The sequence below is a fragment of the Chenopodium quinoa genome, unplaced genomic scaffold, assembly GCF_001683475.1.
Source record: "Chenopodium quinoa cultivar QQ74 unplaced genomic scaffold, ASM168347v1, whole genome shotgun sequence".
Classification (NCBI taxonomy): Eukaryota; Viridiplantae; Streptophyta; class Magnoliopsida; order Caryophyllales; family Amaranthaceae; genus Chenopodium; species Chenopodium quinoa.
In genome coordinates, this window is record NW_018743033.1 from 600,182 (window position 1) to 622,965 (window position 22,784).

Below are 22,784 nucleotides of genomic sequence, written 5' to 3' on the forward strand. Positions count from 1 at the left end.
AATTCTACTATAATTTTACTTTAATGAATATCATTTATTTTAATTTTTTACGGACATGATGATTGTCATTTATCAACAAAGTAGAAAGATCATGATAATTATTTATCAACAAAGGAAAGTTGATGCGTGTTTTTTCATAAAAACTAGACCACGTTGACATAGACTGATTTTATACTAAGTCTTACTTCTTATATTTTCTTTTAAAAAAATTATAATAATATAATTTCTCCGTTCCTAAATAGTTGATACATTTGACTTTTTTCATTTTTTATATACTATGTTTGACCATAATTTTTAGTAATGTATTAAAAACAAAATTTATCGTGGAATATATTGTTTAGTAGTTATTAATATATAGATTTATCATAACATAATCATGCGAAATCCTGTTTGAATCGTCCCAATTTATAATTTCATAATAACAACATTGTATAAATTTTACTAATTGATAAATAAAATTATTTACCATTGAAATTGAGTGTGACCAAACATGTTAAAAAAAAATCAATTAAAAATGAACACAAAAAAAAAAATATTAACCATCCCAATGCTTTTTTAAGGAGTAGCTAAGATTCGCTTCCCAACGCACGTGTGTCAGCCACCTTTCCCATCATTCATAATTACGCTTAACCAAGGGATTGGGCTTTTAACTCACCTTTCGTTGCCTTTTGGATGGAAAAGTAGACATAGGTCTCAGACGGTAAAAAAAAGGTCTCAAGTCTCAAAAAATGATAAATTAAAAAATTAGATCCAAACTTATACTTAACTCGATATGACAAGGCTACCATTGATTTATCAAGTAAAATGACAAAGGTGCCCCTCATTTATTAGCTAAAATGATCGTACAATTTTGTGTACATTAAACTTGCAAATAGGGCTGTCAAACGGGGTGTATCATATCGGGTTTGTTTTCGTGTCGATGTTAAACTGTATAAAGAACCCTTGACCTAAACCTAAGCCGTTATTAAACGGGTTGAAAATTCTTAACTCAAACCTAACCCGCTTATTAAACGGGTTACTAGGGTACCCTTTTACCTACATCGTATGTAAAAAACTAATTAATATTCAAATCTAAAATTAAAAAGACATATATCATTAATTCATTAAAGATACTACAAGAGTTTAAAGCTGGTAGGTTTAGCAAAAGATAATACAAGAGTTTAAAGCTAGTAGTTTTAGCAACACAACCATACATAAGAATTGTCCCAAATTAACCGCCAAATTTTAATTTACAAAAGTTGAGAATTTTAATTTGTCTCCAAATTAACTGCCAAAAGATTACCAAAATGTATCAATAATGCCAAGGCAATTTACAAAATTATAAATTTTGAATAAAAAAAATCAGTTTTTTTTACTACTTAATTAATAGGTTAAGTGTGTCAGGTTCGGATTGACGGGTTGTCGTTCAACCCATTTATATAATCGGATTATGCATAGCTGTTTCTGGTTGAAAATTTCAACCTAAACTTAACCCATTTAATTTCGTGTTGAGTTTGTGTCAACCAAATTACGTAAACGAGTTGAGAATTCTTGATCGAAACACGCTTATTTTGGGTTGGATTCGGGATTCGTATGGGGTTATTGTTTCGTGTCAGCTTTTGAGCGCCCACTTGCAAACTTGATTTTATTTCCTCGAAAAGACTCAAAACGTTCTCATTTCCTTCTCTCACCTTCTCTAATCTCCAGTTCTCGACTATACACAAAAACCCTCTGAAATTCCATCTGCCATAACTAGGGTTTTGAAAATTCCCAAATTTCGAAATAAATTCACATCAAATTAAGCAAAAAACCAAATCTATGGATGGTGCATTAGCAAGTGCCGCTGCAATCGGCGATCAGAGGCAGAAAATCGAACAATATCGTCACATTCTCTCTACTGTGTTGTCCTCCAACGATGTTTCTCAAGCCAAAAAGTTCATCGATCACAGTACTTTCTCTCTCCTCTTTCCCTTTTGTCTAATTCAATTTCCTAAAGAAAAAAAATTAATTTTGATGCATTTTTTCGAAAGTTTCAATAATGTGTTTGGTTTTTGTATGATGAATTACAGTGTTGTCGGATGATGTTCCGCTGGTGGTTTCGCGGCAGCTTTTGCAGAGTTTTACGCAAGAATTAGGGAAGTTAGAGCCCGAACTTCAGAAGGAAATTGCTCATTATACCCTTCAGCAGATTCAACCTCGCGTCGTTTCTTTCGAGGAACAGGTTTTTTTATTACTTCATTTTTTATATTTACAGGATTAGTATCTGCATTGTGCTTCGTTGAGTGCTTATGTTTGTTGTGTAAAATTTGTTGAAATTTCGGAATAATGGGGCGCTTTGTTCAGTATTGAGAGATTTTACTTGTTTGGTTATTTATAGGTTGTTTAAAATTTGGGCAGTATTGATGATTGCTGTGGCATTTCGTTCAGTTTTTTGGAGATTTAATTTGTTTAGTTATTAGTTGGGTAGAATTCGTTTAATTTGTTTAGCTGTCCCCAAATTATTTTCGGACTAAGGCTTTGTCGTCGTTGTTGTATTAGTTGTGTAAAATTCGTTGAAAGTTTGGTATATTAGTTGCTATTTGATAAATGGGGTGTTGGGGAATGGGAGGAATTATCTGCATGCAAAGAAGTGCTTGGATGACGAGCTTCTTTTATATAGCCAAATTGTCTTGAATTGAGGATTTGAAGTTGTGGTTTCGAAGTTGAACTTCTTTTTTGGTGCCTGTGTAAAATGTGCTGACCATATAACGAGCATGTTTGGCAACAATGTGGTATCTCGTATGTCTCCAAGTGTGATTTAGAGACATTTCTTCAGGAAGGAACAATATATTCTCTTAATGTTGATACTGGTAGTGAAATAATCTGTCTTGAAGTGGGCACAATATCTATTGATGATGAAATTATTTAAGTTCTGTGCCAGAAGCATGTAACAACTACTCTTTGGCATTTTGATCATGTATGTACAAGTGTATAACAATTCCAAGACCCAATACAGAGGACGTACAATTGATACTGTATGAGTTTTGACTTTTCCTCGGAAAAAACTAGCTTAATTGTGACGGTACCATAATCCCAAATAAAAGATGATTAGTGGGATCTGCAGAATGAGGCATTTGCAAACGATTTAACCTTCAAGAGCACAGTGCTGTTTAATAGTGGGGTACTTGTAGTACTGAGCTAGCGGAGTTTGGCCACTTTTGTTCACCATCAACTTGAATCTTATTGTCATTTTCTGATCCTTGATCTTTTCATAGTGAGGAATTTAGAATTCTGATTCAGCTAGGAAGTGAAAAGTGTGATGGCAGTTTTGTAACACCTTTTAATGGCCACTTTGAGCACTCTGGCAATATGTTTGGTTGGTAATGTTGCTATTTAGCTTGGATTTTCCTTGTCTGACACATATACTAAAGCATCCAGCATTGAAGCTATCACTCTGCAGGTCTTGAGGGTTTGGCTTTTACAAACAGATGTAGTCAATTTGATATAAAATTATGTGTTTGAGACATATTTTCTTTAAATGACGACACTTTGGTCTGTGGAACATATTTTATGTGCATGAAGTTGCTGTTATATTTGTAATGCTAAAGTCTGTAACTCTATGATTTGCTCCAGCTGTGGATTGATAAATGAGAATTTCTATCTGCCGCTGCTCTTAGAACTAGGAGACATAATCTTGAGTCTCATATTTCTTTGTCTTGATTTGCAGGCTCTAACCATCAGGGAAAAGCTGGCTGAGTTGTATGAGTCTGAGCAACAATGGTCAAAAGCAGCTCAGATGCTCAGTGGAATTGATTTGGATTCTGGAATGAGGTCAGACTATATTTTGGTTTTATTGCTCTCTCTCTCTCTCTCTTCACGATTTTCCTGTACTGCATTTTTCGTTGTCCTGCTTTACCCTTAAGTTTAATAATTTCCATCTTTTTTGATATTCTTCAGAGGTATTGATGATTCCTACAGGCTATTAAAATGTGTTCAGATTGCCCGTTTGTATCTTGAGGTACTTGGCATTGTTAATTTTCAGTATATATTATATTTTGCCCCACTCGTTTTGAAATAAGCCATACTATCCATTTGATAAAGAGATTCATGTGTATCTCATTGGTTTCGGCCTTGTTTGGTAATTATCTCATTGATGTACCTGATTTGACTAGCGGGGTATATTAGCAGGTTGTGTAAAAGTGTTTGGCAAATAGCAGTTAATTGTTAGTTGTTTTAGTTATTTAATATCTAAAAAGCTAATTTTTTTAATAAGCTAATTTCATAAAGTTCTTATAACGAGCTTTTTTAAGCCCCAAAAGCTCTTTTAATAAGCTATTTATCAAACACCCAAATTAGTTTTTTTTTTTTAAACGGTCAAACCTCTAATATGGCACAATAAGCTAAAAGCTCTCCAAAAATCTATCTACCAAACAAAGCCTTTGAGTTGTTGAGTATTTAGTTATCTTCCAATGCCTTGGAATTGGCTAGTAAGGTTTCTATAGATGAAACAATGTTGTCCAAGGTCAAAAACCATCCTAATAATATGGTTTCTCTAGATGAAACAATGTTGTCAAAGGTTAATAAGATCTTGGAGAGGGGATGGGTTGCTCACCTAGCTCTTTCTTGTTATTTGAGAGTAAATTTCAGAAAGCTCATAGAAGTTCGATTTTAGTAATTCAACAAAGTTAACGCTATATTTGTTATTTTTGAAGGATGATGATGCAGTAAATGCTGAGGCTTTTATCAACAAAGCATCTTTCCTGGTCAGCAACAGCCAAAATGAAGTATTAAATTCGCAATATAAGGTTGATATTTTACCTTTTTGTGAAGAATGCTGCTTCTTTCTTTTTATTTATTTATTTATTTATTTATTTATTTATTTATTTATTTATTTATTTTAAGCTGTACTTTTTCTGATGCATCTTGCCTTCATTTGTGTATAGGTTTGTTATGCAAGGATCCTTGACTTGAAAAGAAAGTTCTTAGAAGCAGCACTACGATATTATGACATATCTCAGATTGAGAAGCGGCAAATAGGAGATCAGTATGTGTTGAAAGCCTAATTATTATTATTATTTTTATAGTATTTCATTCCGTTGACTTTATACTCTCCTAATTGATGCGACTTTTGCCTATTATAGATACAAATAGGGGGATCTCTAATAACCGTCCTGTGTATGCTCCATGTGAAATTTTTAGTGGTAGTATTATGTTGATCTTTGCTCTATTATTTATTGTGATCTGAGTTTTAGTAATGTATCTGATTTGTCGGGCCTAAGGTACTGAATTTGCTGATCACCTTATTAACCCTGACTTGGAATGTGCCAATTGGTACTAAACTTTTGGACTAGGATAAAACTAGGTGGAACACTATTTTGGTACTTGTTCCTTGAACCAGAATCTACTGTGGTCTAGGTACCTTTGATCAACGCTTGATTTGTTGTTATTACAAAGTTATAGTTAGACTACTAATTATGATGATTTTAGACTTGCTATGATTCTTGTGCAAAGAGTGAAAATCTTGGTCTATAGTTGTAAATTTGTGACTATCCCATTGAGTTCCTGATATTTCCCCTAAACAGTTGTTCAGGGTCCGAAATTAGGTTCCATGGTACATTGACTCTCGCTACAGTTAAAATCTTCTGTGAAATACTCAGAATTTGGACATAGGGGTATGCATGCTTCAGTTTGTGGGTAACAATTACAAATCACATATACTATTTGGAAAAAGGTTGAGTATGACGCATTGATATAAATATCTATGTTGGATAACGGTAGCTGTTATAGGCTGTTAATACTTTTCTTTTTACATTATTTGGTTTCAGACCTTCCAATAGTGTGCAGTTTGAGAATGTGGTCAATCAACTTTCAACATCCTCAGACAAGTTTATTGATGTGTCAACTTGAACTAGATATATATATATTAGAACTTCGTGGTTTTCTTTAGTTTTATACAATTGGATGTTATTGTTAAGGTCAAGACAGTCAAGTAAAGATAATAAGATATATATACTGCAAAAACTTTACTGTGTGTCTGAGCTTCATGGTCTCTACTTTTTTGTTGTTCTAATTTTTTGGGTGGGTGAGAGAGGGGTGGGGAAGCTTTAGACTTACTCTTTATTAGCCTGCTGACTTTTTATATGTTTCATTTCGAAAGGGAAATTGACGAAGCAGCACTAGAGCAAGCTTTATCAGCTGCTGTCACCTGCACGATATTGGCTGGTGCTGGACCCCAACGTTCTCGGGTTCTTGCTACATTGTACAAGGTATGTATCTTCACTTGATGAGTCGAATATGTTGATTTTTTTTTTCCCCGTCTTGATGCTTAAATTTTGAACTATTTACAGGATGAGCGTTGCTCAAAGTTAAAGATCTATCCAATACTGCAGAAGGTTATCTCCGCCTTCTCCATTGTTGTTTAGAATACATATGGTAATCTCTGTCTATCGTTTGACTTCTATTTCTTTAACATAATACGAATACTTGATAATTCAGGTGTATCTAGAAAGGATTCTGAGAAAACCTGAGATTGATGCATTTGCAGAAGAATTGAAACCACATCAGGTTGTAGACTGCACTCTATCCCTGTACTCCTCAATATCTCGTTGAATTATGTACTTCCAGGGCTAAGGCTAATTTATATGAAAATTCCACCCCTAATTTTCTGACAGAAAGCACTTTTGCCCGACAACTTTACTGTGCTGGATAGAGCAATGATTGAGCACAATCTTCTAAGTGCTAGTAAACTTTACACGAACATAAGGTGAGTAATTCCTTGCTTCCTGCCCCTTGTACAAAAGGAAAAGGTTTGAACTGTTTCATTACTTCCATTAATTGCAATTGACCTTAATCTTAATGTCTTTGTCCATTGTGTAGCTTTGATGAATTAGGTACATTGCTCGGTATCCCTTCTCATAAGGTCGGTTTCTATCTTGCTTGAGTATACTTTGATATTTTGTATTGTCTTTTTTTTGGTTGCTTGTGTTGATAATTTCTATTGAACACCAATGTTTCTACTTCCCGCAATTATGTGCTTGGTCTTGCTGAGCTTTTTCCAAGTAGAGTGCAGGCCTGCAGCAGCTGCAGTTAGATATGAATCTGCAATACCTCTATCCTATATTTTAAGTATGGTGGTATTTTTGGGTTTTTTGTGGGTGTCTTTAGGTTGTGTGGCTGTGCAATTGTAAGATGTAACAACTGTTAAGCTTAGTTCGAGTCTTCACCATGTTCATGTTTTCTTTAGAAATGTGTTGTTAGTGCTATGACTCTCTTGAGCGTTGAGACGATAAAAGATGAATGTATTATGCTATTCTTGAGGTCATTTGATTTTATTTTGTCATCCGTTTTCACTTGGACATAAAGTGGAATATAGACTAGTGTTAATCAGTATTCTTGTGTTTTCAATCATACCTATTATTTCTTGTCATTTTATCTTTTGTTTTGGATAAGTTGGTGACGTTAATTCTCCCCTACAAACTGTGCTTAGCCTTTTGGTTCAAGTTCTCCTAAGTTGCAACACCAGTGCTTGTTTATGTTTCAAATGATTTTCTTATTTTCCTAGCATATGCCTCTTTCATCAAGGTCTTAATACGCTTTTGGGAGTTGGATATTTTTGAAATTGTTTTTGTTTTTTGGCAGGCTGAGAAGATTGCTTCAAAAATGATATATGAAGATCGAATGAGGGGCTCAATTGATCAAGTATGGTTAAATTTGATCTTATGAATCGTCTTTGAACTTTACTAATTGAAAATTATTAATGGCTGGGGATGAAATTTGAATGTGAGTGTATTGATAGAGTTATGTCCTTTAAAAGGGAAAATGAATAACGGTTCTTGTACAAAAAAGTAAATCGATAGATAAATTAGTCATTCTTACACAATCCATATTTTAGAATGTGAGGTATGATTGTTGCTTTTCCAGTGGTGAGCATGACATGAACTGGGAATAGGAAAATTTGTGTTCTGATTGTTATGTATCCAAGATCCATCTTTGTTATTTCAAAATTTTCGATTTGTATGGTGTCCAAAATGGCAATATATTCTGGATGCGTTATAAGAATATGGATTTTGGGTAGGATTATTCAAAAAAAAACAAAAAAAGCAACATAATTTGTCCATGTGGGACACTGCTGAAAGGTCAAACATAGTTAATAAATACCCATGGCATAGCACAAGACCTTGGATGATATCATATTGCTCTTGGTGGACATCTGATCTAAACCTGGTATGGAGTAATAGATGTTATAGTTCTACTCTCCTTTGCCTTTAAAAGATATTCATGTTTGGGTTGACACGAATATTAAGGATTAGTGTTTACTGTGAACTATAATTTGTTAATGGATAGAGAGAAATTGCTAAGAGAAAATGTTATGGTAGAGAGAGAGAAAGAGTCAACGTGGCTGAAAGAAAATGAAGAGATTTCTTGAACCCAAATAGGCTGTGAAAATTATTGAGGGACCGAGGGAGTCTTTCTTTTGAAGTTGGGGTATTAATTTATACAGCAGAGTTAGAAAAGTAGTTGGCTTGCTTTGTCTTAATATGTGTTTGTGGTCGAATAATTCATGCATCAGGTGGAAGCTGTCATACATTTTGAAGACGACACAGAGGAACTGCAACAGTGGGACCAGCAGGTAATTCCTATCGTGTCTTGCTTGGAATTTATCTTTTCCATTTTCCTTTGACCCCCCCCCCCCAAAAAAAAAAAAAAAGAAAACCCGGCCTGGGGGAAAATAGATGTAAAGGAAAGTAAAATATGAATTTACAAAGGTTTGAGCCGGGGCTGTCTTTTCACGCAACAACACCTTGATTGCACATGGGTTCTTTTCATGCCCAGCCAGCCAGCCAGGGCATTTGTGCGTATGATAGAATATTTAGGAATCCCATATCACTTCTTTACGAGAGTTTGAAATGATAGAATCTAGATCGTGAAACATCACTGCCTAAAGAAGCCATTATCAGAGTTACAACTTTCTTGATCACTAACTGGTTTACAGTCTCCTTGTGTACATTAAAGTTTGTGCTGCATTCGATTTGTGCTGTCTATATTTGTGCTGCATTCGATTGACTGTTATAAACACCCTTAATTTGAGGCAGCTATGTGGATTCTCAAGACACTTTTTTTACATCTACTTTGCTCAAAGCTCATATGTACAAGCAAAGTGACTAAGCAATCATTTGTACCAATCTCGGCTCCCTCCATGTAAAGACACGAGGATCGTTAAATTTAAAATATGTAATCTGGGATAATATACATGTAACCAAGCATTTAATACATATTTTTAAACTTCTACCAAGACAATCAGTTACCAAGAATAATTATTGAGATGAAAGATGGTCACCTTGTCTGAGTTTCTTCTTGCCTTGAGGCTTCCCTGTAATAAAACATTGGGAATCTTAAGATCCTATCTTCAAAACTCTCAGGCTATCTCAAAGTAAATCATACTGCCTTTTGAAAACTCTTGAGGCTGGAAACTGTTTAGTAGTCATACAAGTTTTGTTGATTTCAAGCTTAATTCTTTTATCCCTCTTAGCTCTTATTCCGATATATACACATGCGTTGAATGGAGACATAGTAACATAGGATGCAGATAAAGTGAGGGGAATGGGAATGGAAAATTCCTGCATTTGTTGGGGACTTGGGGTAGAGTACAATACCATGGTTTGGCATGCTAATACATTAAGCTTTTACTTTTTTTTTTTTTTTTTTTTTTTTTTTTTTTTTTTTTTTTTTTTGGGTTAACGTTGCTTGTGAAACTCTGCAGATTGTTGGCTTATGTCAGTCCCTTAATGATATCCTGGATGGCATGGCGAAGAAAGGTTATCAAATTCCTGTTTGATCAGGATGCAATTCAGTGGCAGGCTCACAGCTGCTGGAATTGTTGAGGCTTAAGGCTTTTGGCATGGCAATTTAATTCTTACATTATAGTTGCTCCTGCATTTGCATACAAGAGCAATCAGCTTCTTTGGTTGGGCTTTTCTTCTTTGGGGAGAGAAGGCGCTAGATAGGGTGTATAGAAATCTCACTTGATGAAACTGATTCTAACTTGTCGAGGAAGCCATCATTTTGCTAAGATCCCGTCTTCCTTTTTTAAACTCGCGTGTCCATCTGCTTCTGGTGGACAGTATCAATACAAATTGTTTCATTTGCACAGAAAGTTCCTGATTTTTATTCTTCTCAACCAATTTTGGTTGTCAATTTTTCTACTGCTTGTTTTCCGTATTGACAAACTTAATGCATTTGGGAAATTCAGTTACTCCAGGTTTTGTATTGTATTGGATTTTTTGTTGGATGATATCCCCCTCCAAATCTCCAATTGATGGAAATTATGGTGTCCTTGTATAAATTATCTACTAAAATAAACAAAGTTTTACTGTAATCCGCATCACCTTGTATAAATGATCACAAACCAACCAATGCAATTGTGTGCACGTTGAACGCCCTGAGCATGCTTTCATAACACAACACTGTCTTATACTCCAAAAGATTATGCATATATTCATGAGAGTAAAACCACTTTGCATTTCGTTCATTAATTTCCAATTTTATGTACACTATCTGTCTTTCACCTTAAAATGTTGCACATGCTACGAACTTCCTCCGTTTCACATTATGTGTAACAAACCTTGTTGCACGTACAGAAAGGGAGAAAATTAATCAACCACCACTACCAACTGCCATGGCCTCCCTCCGACACCACCCACCCACCAGCAACAACATCCACCCACTCCCTGAAATCACCACCACCACCACCACCACCTATCCCGTAACCACCCTCTCACCACCAACATGACCCGAACCCCACTACCAAATCGCACCAACACCGCAACCATAACCTAATCACCTAAAACTCACCCCAACCAAATCGCACCAACACCGCAATCGTAACCCAATCACCGCAACCAAGACCTGAAACTCCTCCATAACCACCCAAAACCAACCTCGTCCAACTCACAGCCACCACGTACAAACCCTAATCAATTATTAGGGTTTTAATTTTGAGGAGAATCGGCGGCTATAACAAGGGGAAAAGGAGCCGGCGGCGACTTTGACAAGGGAAAAGGAGACCGATGACTAGATAGGCGGTTTTTGTGAGAGAAAAGAGAAGAAAGAGAAGCAATAACAAGGTTCGTGGTGGCTGGAGGATTTCTGGGAATTTCGGGCGACAGGGGTGGAGTGAGGTGGTGCTTAGGTGGATTCGAGTTTGGGGGTGGCCTACTGGGTGGGGATTTTCGGGCTGGGTCATGGCCATGATAGAAGAGTGAGAAAAATAGTGGTGGTGGTGGTAGCGGCGGCAGCGGCTAAGAGGGAGGTGAGAGAAAACTTGGTGATGATGATGGTGGATGTGGTTGTGAAGGAGTAGAGAGATTAGGATTAGGGTTTAAATCATGAATGAATTAATGTAGCTTAATATGTTAATAACATAGTTCCTCTATTCTTTTTTACTTGACTTTTTCTTTTATCACGCTTGCTAATGCAAAACTTTAACGATAATTGTAATTCTTCATAAGTAAAAATTATAAAAGTTAGTATATTATGATAGTACTTATTGAGACAAATTCAAAAAGATCCCACATGAATATGTTTTTCCTTAAATATTATTTACAAAAGACTCTCAAAAGAGGTGTGGTGAATAGTGTAAAAGTCAAAGCGGGTCAAGTAAAAAAGAACAGAGGAAGTATAATCTTATTTATTTAAGTGGGTTATTGAAATTAAGTAAGGGTAGATCGTTCATTTTATACAAAAAAATTTACCATGAATGAAAATATTTACTTTGTTGCACATATTGTGTAACTTCCGTTTTTGAAAATTATTGCACATAATATAAAACGGAAGAAGTATAACATTGCATGAAATTGAGACTACAAGGCATCCATGATTCCATGGATCACCAAGAGTCCAAGAGCAACCCTCAATACTATGGAAGCATATTGACCGAACTTCAGTTTCCTGCAATTAAACACCCATAAATTTATTATATTTACTTTAACTATGTATGAAAGGAACATTCTAAAACCATAAAAACGTGACAAAACCTCTAACAAATGGAGAATTCATAGTAACACTTAAAGAAAGATACACTTCCTAGTTCTTCCTATATGAAAAATAAATCCTCTAATTGTTAACCAGGTTCACATAACTATGACATGAAAAGTCTTTTATACACAGTTTCTGATTAATTATGATTGGAATTAAAGTGTCAACAAGGTGATTACTAAATAGTCTATTATTCTCATTCTAAATACATAATCCGTCTTCATACATTTTTTAACAGATTGGAGGAACATTCGAAAATTATCCTCTAAGTAGTAATTTAGGGTATAATTACTATATCACGTAGCGATTTAAATGTATTAACTATTAAGTGACAATTATACCTTTAAATAGCGGTTTTTACATTTAAGTTAAAAATTATACTATACCACGGAGTAATATTTATTTACTTATACAATTTAGCCATTTGAGATATATACTCGTATTTCATTTATCATTACGGAGTACGAGAAACATTTCTCTTTTGTTTTCTACTTTTAAAACCCTTTAAACCCTCAAATCACCTTGTTCATCTTCTCCATTTCCAAAATTTCACACCACCTCAAAAAAACCTCCAACAATGGCGTTTCCTCAACAACTTTCTCTCTCCTCTACCTCCTCTCTCTTCTCTCCCCACTTCAAAACCTCAATACCCTTTTTCAAACTCCCCTTCAAAACCCCAAATCAGCTCACTTTCAACTCTCTACCTTCTTCTTCTTCTTCCTCTTATTCTTCTTCCGAAGAACAAGCCATGCTCGAAGCCGTGGCTCGGTCGCAGGGCAATTCACTCCCTTGCGTTCGCACCTATGAAAACGACATGGCGCGCCTTTCTCTCACAGGCTCCGTCGCTTTCGAGCAAGCCCTTACTGCCGCCGCTTCTGACGGCGGAGAAGCCGCCGGTGAACATGTTGATGCTGGGTTGTCTACCATGGTTGTTGAAGCCCTTTACCCTGGTCCTAATGATGAGCATAGCACTGTTTCTACTAGGCTGGTTAGTTTGAACTTTAATCGGATATTATTATGCTTTGATTTAAAATTATGTTTCTAATGAATGTGTGATTTTGTTTTTGTTGTTGTAATTGATGTTGAGATAATTTGAGAAATTATTGTCCTTTGCAAATGTGTTAAATTGGTATGATGGAATTTCATTTTATTAGTCATTTGTTAGAACTGTGTGGTGATTAGAGTATGCCGATTATACACCCGGGTGTACTTGTTAATGATATGTCAACCCCCCGATGAGTGTAAGAAATTGGGCAATATAACATGAGTATTTTGAAAGAAATTGAGCATGAACTTTTGATTTGGAAGAAAATGGGCATGAGTTCTATAAATTAATGTGGAAGAATGTGGGTGTATAATGTACTCATTTGGGCATAATAAAAAGAGAGAGAGAGCTCATTGCCAAATGCACGTAATTATTGGTAAAATTGTTGCCCTTTGAATTATGGAACTGATCTAGGTAGTGTCTTGCCACTTTGCCAGTTATGTGAACCTTTTGCTGTTCTGACTCCTTCAATGTGCGGTAAAGGTGTGGATTCTGCCAATTAAATGAGAATTGAGGCAACATAATCATATTTTGTTGTAAGTTGTTGTACGAGGAGCTGAGGTATTTACTGAGTGCGAAGTGGATTGAGAAACTTTCATTACACTCCCACATTTCTTAGGAAGGATGTCACTTTTGTCTTTAGGTGGATATTGAGAAACATGAATGTCTAAAATAGCTTCTTCTTCTTCTTTTTTTTTTTATTTTTTATTTTTTTTTATTTTTTATTACTTATTTATTTATTTAATTTTTTTTTAAAGAAATGTATTGTTTTGGACCTTTTGATGACTATCGGTTTAGATTAGGTCAATTGATATATAGGTGAACTGAGTTGTTACTTAGGGAAGCATTTGGGTTTGGGATGAATACCCAGAAAATTTAATATTTTTTTAGGGCTTTCTTCTTTGTTCAATGTAAGTGTTGTTTCACATCAAATCTCTTAGCACCAAATTCTATTTGATTTGCACAGGATTATCTATTCAAATAAGGGTAGATTCTCTTAAATTTCATTTCTGAGTACTGGCCTCAAATCCTATGAATGGAGGGAATTCACATTGTTTACAGATTTCCAAAAAATACATTTTCTTTTTACCATTTTGAAAGTTGATATTGCCCATTAAGATGGAATAGATTTTGCTTGTAATAGAAACTTCCTTTTTTTTTTGTTTGGTTTGGGAAGATGGTTAGGATTGGGTGGAGAAAAAGATCAATAATCCTAGGAGACATAAGGAGCAAATGAACAGAAAAAGGTTTGCAGTGAAGATCGACCAAACACCATAGAGGTTCGTCCGAACTGACATTGAGAATTTCAGCTCAAACAATCTGTGCAAATGTTTGGCCGAACATTGCTAGAGTTTGCCCGAACCTCCCTGGTTTGCCCGAAAAGTGGGAAGGTTCGGCCGAACCTCCTACCTCTGTTTTGATCAGTTGATTTCATCTTATTTGCGACGTGCTTTATTGCTAGCCCTTGGATTGTTACGTAATACCTAGACTATATATATTGTTTCCATTCCTCTTTATTAGGTATTCACAAAATATTAAACACATTTGAGGGTTTATGATAGGTTTTGTGAGGAGCATTTGAATACCACACTATTCATGCTTGTAATCTCATTTTCATTCATCATCAAAACTACTCCATAGTGCAAGGTGGATTTTTTCTCCCGTTTCTCGGGTTTCCCACAGTAACATCGTATCTGTCTATATTGGTATTATTAAAATTAGAGTCTTGCTATAGGTTTAGTTCATCAGTTGTAACTTGTAAGGATGTGTACATTTGGTCCTCTCAAGATGGCAAGGCCTACTAAATTACCAGTGGTAGAGGGGCTAGGTGGTTGCTGTGCCTTGGTGCCAATATGTCATGAATCATGGAGCATATCTCAGCATTTCGGCCCTTACTTTTGGCAATATCAATCATGACAAGTGCAATCAAGAAACATTTTGACTTCATTTGTGGTACTTAGTCAAGGACTTAATTTTACACCTTGATTCCTTTCTGCAAATCACCTCAGACTGAATTATATGCTGTGCAATCCAACTGGTGTGCTTACTGGTTTTTCATTGTTCTTAATGATGCCAAAAGCAAATGTAGGATAATGTCTGATGAAGCTTATTTCTAATCTTTTGATTAATTGTTGAGTATCTGTTTTTTGTGTTTCATAGTTTCTCCCAGCTAAGAAGGTGAAAGAGAAAGCAAGGAAGCTACGGAGTTCCCTCCCGGGAGATATGCTGTCTAGTACAAATTCAAGTAATATACTTGCAATGACTTTTAGACAAGTTGTAGTTCAGGAGCTCTGGAACTTTGAATTGGCAGTTTTTCGACCTGGATCACAAAGAAATATGGAGGATCTTGGAAGCCCAAGAGAGGTCAAGCTTTGTTCCTTACTAGTATTGTTTTGACAACATTGTGATAAATATCAACCTTTCTCAGTTGTAATACCACATAAAACATGTTTGGCCTGCAGGTATCACATGGTACTGATTGGTTCAGTTCTCTTATGCCTTTGCCATCGGCAGGTTACTGCTTCTTTTGTTCTCAGCTCGTCAGATGATAAGGTCATTGCTGGACTTGCAGAAGCTGTTTGCATGTTGGCTCTAGAAAGCACTCAAAAGGAATTCTCTCAGGAATCAGCAGGGAAGGCATCAGATGGTCTTTTCAATTGGTTTTCAAAAACTAAGCAGTTTTCATCAAAAGATTCATCAGTGATGATACATAGGTTTGAGGATAAAATAATTGAAAAGGCCAAAAGCCTTTTTGATAAGTTCAACGTGGTAAGAGCAAAGTATAAGATGACAAACAAGAAATCAACGAATTCTGCATGGACGCCATTGATGCAATCTAAATTGGAAAAGATTGGTGGATTTGAATTTAGTATGTGGACAATGGAGTATGTACCTGCTTATAAGCTTCAGATTGATGCTGATAGACTCACTAATCTGAAGTTTGAAGGATGGAAAAGGACTATGGGAAATTGTTGGGAAGTTTTCTTAACCCATTCACAAATGGTAATCCCCCCCGCCCCTCTTAATTTGTTATAAGATTTGTCGAGGAAATACATCCATTTTCTATTTACTTTGTTATTTTTGGACAAATGTATTGCAGTGTGCAAGTATCAAGTAAAGGTGTTCTCATGAGAGCTGGTGCATTTTGTGTATTGAGAGGGAGTTGTTTTTTTTTTTTTTTTTTTCAGTTGGGGGGGGGGGTGCGGTTGGGTTGTGGGGGAGCAAAGGAAATTGATTTTACGATAAAGGAGAAGCCTGGAATCAAATATTTAAGGGTGATGTGAGAAGAGATAGTTGTATAGGGAAGAATAGGGAGGCCGGAGGCAGGTAGAGTGCTAATGTATTTTGGTAATGTATATGGGATGGGAATAGGAAGTGAGGAAGATGGCATTATGTTGTTTGACTGGTGTGACTTCTAGACGTTATATTTTAATGTATTTTTTTAATAAAAATAAAATCAATGTTTTTATTTATTTATTTTTTATTTTTTAAATGTAATCTTTCATACTCCACCTTTTAGTTATTTCTATAGCTTATTGTTAAGCAACACAAACTCAGATATGTAGTGGGCTTGGGAAGACTGAGATTTGTTCTGGAATTTTATGGCCAGGTAGGTTGAACCATGGTAACAGAATAATAAGAAGTATGAAATAGAATATCTGGGTTGAATGAAAGTTAGTCAGATGGATGTTTCATTTTTGGGATAAAGAAGGCTACGGGCCTTGTGAGAGGTTATTAAAGTAATTTACTTTACCAAATTTAAAATATAAAATAATTTAAAGCTTAATAAGTATTATTGGTGAAGGATATTCGCTTCATGACAACAGTAATGCCTACTTCATATACTTGACAAATGTGACTATTTGCAGGTTGGATTGGCTAACATTCTAGATATATATTTCGAGGATGTCTGCACACTTCCCGGTAAACAACAGCTATCATGTGATGCTGTCAGAAGTCCGAAAAAGTTGTCAAAGAATAAGGTGTGAGTATGCAGTTATATATAATTCCCAAGCTCCCCTAGGAATGCAGTCTTGTGTAGTGAGCTTGATGAAGATGTTTACTTCCCTTTTTTTTTTTTTTTTTTTTTTTTTCCTTCTGTATTATTGATTGCCTTTTGCTTTTAAGGTAATGACTTCATCAAATAATAGTTCTAATACCCATATAAAATGGTTAATGAGTAGGAAATGTTTGATAACCCCTTGCATGTGAGTGTGTAGCTTATTGTTAATCAAAAATATTGCGTGATTCCATCTGTAATCTTTTGATTACCTCTTCCTTTCTTTTGCTCAGAGGGTTAGGGTTTTGAGGTTGGGGGAATAGCTTTGGAACTATTTTGATACCTTTTCGATCCTCTGTTTACCTTTCTAATCCAAATCTTCTGGCTTGATTTCTGCCAGGGAGGTTTTTCTTTGGTTGGTTTTCTGAGAACCACTCTTATCACTGCAACTCTACTGGTTTCTGTTGGTGTGCTGATCAAACTGTTTATGCCACATCTGAACATTACTAGAAGAAGATATCCGGGAGAAAATTATGTGCTTCCATCCTCAGAGAACAATTGTGAACAAGTGTGGTCTCTGAAATTAGAGGATTCTGAGGTATATGACTGAAAATAGCGTAATTGTCTATAAGCTTATATGTAGACTTTTATGCGAAGTCTGTTCATTGGTGCAACTCTGTTAAAGATATCATGAGTGTTTTCTAATAATTGATAATGCTGGCAGTTTATCATTTAATCATAATTGTTTGTAACTTTCTTGTTTTGATGGCTTTGTTTAACAAGGCAACAAGGTCGTCTAAAATTCTTATGAGTTGTGCTTCTTTCCTCTTTCGGTCCTTTCTAAGGTTGTTTTTGCGGTTTTTGATTTGGGAAAATCATCTTATAGCAATTGGATTTATCTTTCACAGCTGGATGCTTATTGCTCTGCAATTGTTAAAAAGATTAAGGATTCGTATGGTTGGAATGGAGAAGTAAAATTTGAACCAAGTGTTGGCGCTTGGATTGGGGAATTTCCTGTGTATTTAAGGTATAATCATGAAGCTGATCCCATTGATCAAAATATTACTGGCAGTTCTGAAGTGTCTGCAACAAATAAGGAAGAGCTGGAACCGTCTGTCCAGGAAATTGCTAGTTATCAGGTATGTTTCATTTGCTAATTTCTTTTCTTATCCTTTGATCAGGCAGTCACTCTGTAACAGTGATGAATATCAGAAGTTCAGAGCCAATTATTTCACATAAAGTGGACTTGAGGAATTTGATGGTAAAATCATGAATTTGATCCCTTTGATTAGGGCTAAATGGCTAATCATGTTTGAACAGAGTGTTTTTACTGAAACTTTTAATGTTACTTATCAAATCTTATTTTTATTGATTAAAACTAAAAATTGATGAATTCTCTTGTGTTTTTCTCATATGTAGTCATTGAACTACTGATCAAAGCTGACCTTTACTGATCAGAATTGTTTTTAAACGAATTTCATTTTCTAAAGTTTAAGAGAACAGGCTTGTCCAGTTAGGTTTTAAATTTCCAATTTGACTGCTATTTGCCTAAAACTATGTGCTTAGTTTTATTGTGAGAGGCTAGAATGCTAATCAAATATATTTACAGCTATATCAAAACATTTGACATCAAGAAGTCAAGAATTTTTAGGGGACTTTTAGGGGAGCTTTTTCCCCTAAACCTCTGTAGTTATGCATAGATTTGTCCCAACATTTCCTATCATGTAGCTGAGAATTTATTGGCAAGTAACTCATACTGTGGCGTAAATGTTTTTGTAGAGGTGAACTAGTACTGTGATCAGTGTGATAGTGTGATGTATAATTCACTGCTTCTATAGATTTGTTAAAGGACCTTGTGGTTTAATTGTCGAGTGAATACAGATAGTTTTGTCGCCTGAGGGAAGAATTGTTGGGTTCCAGCCTACGAGTCTTGTGGCAGTTAATCACTGGTCAAACAATCCGATAGCCAAGGAGCTGTATGGTGGCAAGGAGCTGTCCCCTGGTATGTATCAGCTGCTCTTCATATTTTGCTGCCCTCTCTTGCTGATTTCCTACCTTTTTTGAGCATTAGTTGAACTTCAGGGCTTTTGGAACCTCGTCTAAAGATCCACAAACCCGAGAAGGTGATTGTGCTGGAGTTATTGATGTCATTGAATCAAGATAATCATTTTGCATTGGTCAGACAAATGCAGTGAGGCCATTGGCTGTTGTTTCTCCAATGTAAGTTCTGACCCTAGCATAAGTTAGATCACAGGAAGGTGTACTCATAATTTCATAAATAAATGGAAGGGATAAAATCTATTTGGGCTTATGCGAATAATCTAGTTTTATGAGATTTTACCCACCAATCCAATTTTTTTGCACCTTGGCAGGGTAACTTTATTCAGAAAATTGTAAAATGACAACAGTGGTGAATTGGCTTTTATCACCCCCTACATTGAGTACATTCCTAACAAGGAGTAGGGTTGTAATTGCAAGCGTAAAAGCATGCCTGCTGTTCATGTCCTATCTGGAAGTTGCTTTGTTATCTTTGGTCGCGGTGTTGGTTTCAGATACTGTTTAAGAAGTCAGTATAAGAAACAGAATTTTTACTTGAAGTACCAGAGTCAAAGTGACTAAGCTCAAGTTAGAATGTGGGGACTGAATCTGTTGCATACAGAAATCAAAGTTTTAGTTGGATGGTGAAAATCAAAAGAGATCTTCCTGATGTTGACGCTACTTCCCTAGTGCTCATCTTCTTCACTTCATTCTTGGTTGGAAAATTGCTTCTTTGTCAGTCATGCTTCAATCAAAAGTTGTAATTAATTTTGGCTTGAAATGAATGGAGTTGTTACATATGAGAAGATACAATTGACAAGCTCAGATCAAACGTGTAATAGTGCCTTGGATTATTAGCATTTTTGTGCACTCATTAGGTACACTTGATAGCATGCATCTTGTAACAAACACTATAGTTCTAAATTATGTAATTAAAGATATTGTTTATCAAGATTGTGTGTTGGAGACCGTGCAAAAATAAAATAAGACTAACATAAAAAAAATTAATAATAATGAAAGTAGTAATATATTGCCATTGATAGGTACATTTCAGTTATAATTTCCAAAATTGATCATGCCATATAGATCATTGTGAAAAGGCTGTCCTCTTGTATGCAAGGCCTGATAGCTTATAAAACATGCAAGGAGGAATGCACAAATAATACACATTAGAAAAAATGTCCAAGGAAAATGGCATTGCTAATGGCAATGGAAACTGCAAGCATTTGCATATAGCTATGTGTCCATGGTATGCTTTCGGTCACATTACTTCTTTTCTCCACTTAGCCAACAAACTTGCTGAGAAGGGTCACAAAATCTCGTTCTTCCTCCCAACCAACACCAAACACAGATTTGCCTCTCACAACCACCACCCGAACCTCATCACTTTGATTCCTCTCACAGTCCCAGCTGTTGATGGATTGCCTGTTGGAGCTGAAACAACTGCGGATGTGCCTGCCTCTTCTCGGCCCCTCATTATGGCTGCCATGGACCAAACTCAGGATACAATTGAGTTTTATCTCTCTAGTCTTAAGCCTGATTTTATCTTCTTTGACTTCACTGAATGGGTGCCTAAATTAGCCCGAAAACATCAGGTTAAGTCTCTGTTTTATTCCACAGTGTACCTAGTGACAGTTGCTTACTTGCTCCCTCAGCCAAGGAATCTGCCTATCAACTCTTTCTCAGAAGACGAAATGAAGAAGCCCCCACCAGGATTTCCTTTACCTTCTGTAAGGCTGCGAGCCCATGAAGCACACAGTCTGGCTGGAGCATCTGAAGCCGAGTTTGGAGGCAGTGGGCTATCATTGTTGGAAAGAGTATCGGTAGCTTTCCAACAGTGTGATGCTGTTTGTATCAAGACTTGCAGAGAGATGGAAGGGCCTTATTGTGACTTTGTACAGAAGAATTATCGCAAGCCTGTGCTTCTCGCTGGACCAGTAGTGCCAGAATTGCCAGCTGGTCAGCTTGATGAGTACTTTGACAATTGGTTGAAGAATTTCGGAAATGGTAGTGTGGTTTATTGTGCACTTGGGAGCGAATGTTTCCTTCAGAAAGACCAGTTCCAAGAGCTTGTTTTGGGACTTGAACTAACAGGTACGTATACGACTATATGTTTATATAAAATTTGGTTCGCACCCTCCTTCACTGCAAGGCCCTAGATCCAACCTGCCATAACAAACCAAAGGAAATCGAACCTCTTTCATATAGGGAAGAAATGGAAGGAGCAAATAGTGCTCCATCCCCTCATCTAGAATGATGGGGTTGGATATTCGGCTGGTTTTAGTATGACAGTTCATTTTTTAAATATATATACAGTATATATCTATAAGTTCATGTTGAGTTGCAGTTGGTAAAGCTATAGAATGTTTTGCAAGGTGATCTGCTTTTAAATTCCACAATAGTATTATTATGATAAATAAAATCTGAACTCCAATCCCACATCTTTTAGTTGATTTCAAAGAGAATAATTGTTTGATGAAAAAATTACTAATCTCAGGTAAACCCTTCTTGGCTGCCCTTAAGCTACCTACAGAGTGCTCAACGCTTGAGTCAGCCTTACCGGAAGGGTTCACAGAAAGAACAAAGGGGAGAGGTATTGTTCACATTGGTTGGGTGCAACAACAATTGATCTTACAACATCCTTCAGTGGGATGCTTCTTAACACACTGCGGGGCTGGATCCTTGTCGGAAGCTATAGTTTGCAACTGCCAACTGGTGATGTTGCCTCATGCAGTAGATCAATCTATCAACGCAAGGTTGATGAGCCTTGATCTTAAACTTGGGGTGGAGATCGAGAAAAGAGATGAGGATGGCTTCTTTACTCGTGAGGCAGTTTGTAAGGCAGTGGCGACAGTCATGGAGGTAGAGAATGAAGTGGGAAGAGAGGTACGAGCAAACCATGCAAAATGGAGGGAGATTTTGCTAAGAGATGGACTCGAAGAGGCTTATATCAGTGGGTTCATACAGAGTCTGAAAGACATTCTCGTATAATCAGCTCAAGTTTAACTACACAAAGTCTAGATCTGCTGTTTTTTTTTTTTTTTTTTTTTTTTTTTTTTTTTTTTTTTTTTTTTCTTGTGCAATATTAAAAATGAATGTTTAAAATAAAGGTAGTAATTGTTGAACATGGAATTGTTTAATGCAATTTCATCTTCTTCTATGTAAGACAGAAGTTAAGGTTCAATACTAATTGTAGTTGTTGGTTCATTGGCATCTTTACTAGTTTCAGAAATGGACAAACACAAAGACTAATGTATGCAACAGCTGAAAAAAATAGCCTTGACAGTATAATAGAAATTATAGAGTAAACATAAATAAATAAAACAACAAAGGAAAGGAGTAGGATACATAATCGCAGATCCCGATTTGGATAGCAACCAGAAAGATAATGAGGTTGATGATAAGGAAATACAACCGAATTTGAGTATCACTGCTGTACAATTAATATAGCTAATCAAAGAGTTTGCAGGAGAACAAAGGATCTCTAAAAGGCAACTGAAAACATAGGGGTTGGACTGTTGGAGGTCTCTTGAATTTATAGTTGCTTTCCCTTGATCTCTTTACTACTGTAACTCTTATGAGAAACTTTAGTATAGACATTTGCTCTATGCTACTCCCATGAAAATGAGTATTTGTGATTGTTATCATTAATGGTCATCGGGTATTAAGGCTTCCTATGAATGGTGAAAAGATTGTAGAGCCATAACTCTA

At 36.0% G+C, this 22,784-nt stretch overlaps 3 protein-coding genes across 3 annotated transcripts; all 3 read left to right on the forward strand.

Moving 5' to 3' along the window:
• Positions 1 to 1,612: 1,612 nt before the first annotated feature.
• Positions 1,613 to 10,280, forward strand: LOC110730511 (COP9 signalosome complex subunit 4). Its single transcript, XM_021910312.1, has 14 exons — positions 1,613 to 1,927; positions 2,049 to 2,200; positions 3,686 to 3,789; positions 3,916 to 3,976; positions 4,671 to 4,763; positions 4,902 to 5,002; positions 6,116 to 6,224; positions 6,306 to 6,350; positions 6,454 to 6,522; positions 6,630 to 6,721; positions 6,835 to 6,877; positions 7,597 to 7,656; positions 8,528 to 8,587; positions 9,719 to 10,280. The coding sequence occupies exons 1-14, from the start codon at positions 1,798 to 1,800 to the stop codon at positions 9,791 to 9,793; spliced, it is 1,194 nt and encodes a 397-aa protein (XP_021766004.1). The 5' UTR covers positions 1,613 to 1,797; the 3' UTR covers positions 9,794 to 10,280.
• Positions 10,281 to 12,437: 2,157 nt separating this feature from the next.
• LOC110730512 lies at positions 12,438 to 20,075 on the forward strand. The gene is made up of 9 exons (XM_021910313.1): positions 12,438 to 12,979; positions 15,197 to 15,400; positions 15,551 to 16,039; positions 16,906 to 17,019; positions 17,437 to 17,634; positions 17,945 to 18,175; positions 18,918 to 19,038; positions 19,119 to 19,256; positions 19,409 to 20,075. Exons 1-8 carry the CDS (start codon positions 12,569 to 12,571, stop codon positions 19,229 to 19,231), a joined length of 1,881 nt encoding a protein of 626 aa, XP_021766005.1. The 5' UTR covers positions 12,438 to 12,568; the 3' UTR covers positions 19,232 to 19,256; positions 19,409 to 20,075.
• Positions 20,076 to 20,216: 141 nt separating this feature from the next.
• LOC110730513 (anthocyanidin 3-O-glucoside 2''-O-glucosyltransferase-like) lies at positions 20,217 to 22,286 on the forward strand. The gene is made up of 2 exons (XM_021910314.1): positions 20,217 to 21,167; positions 21,571 to 22,286. Exons 1-2 carry the CDS (start codon positions 20,252 to 20,254, stop codon positions 22,062 to 22,064), a joined length of 1,410 nt encoding a protein of 469 aa, XP_021766006.1. The 5' UTR covers positions 20,217 to 20,251; the 3' UTR covers positions 22,065 to 22,286.
• Positions 22,287 to 22,784: the final 498 nt, after the last annotated feature.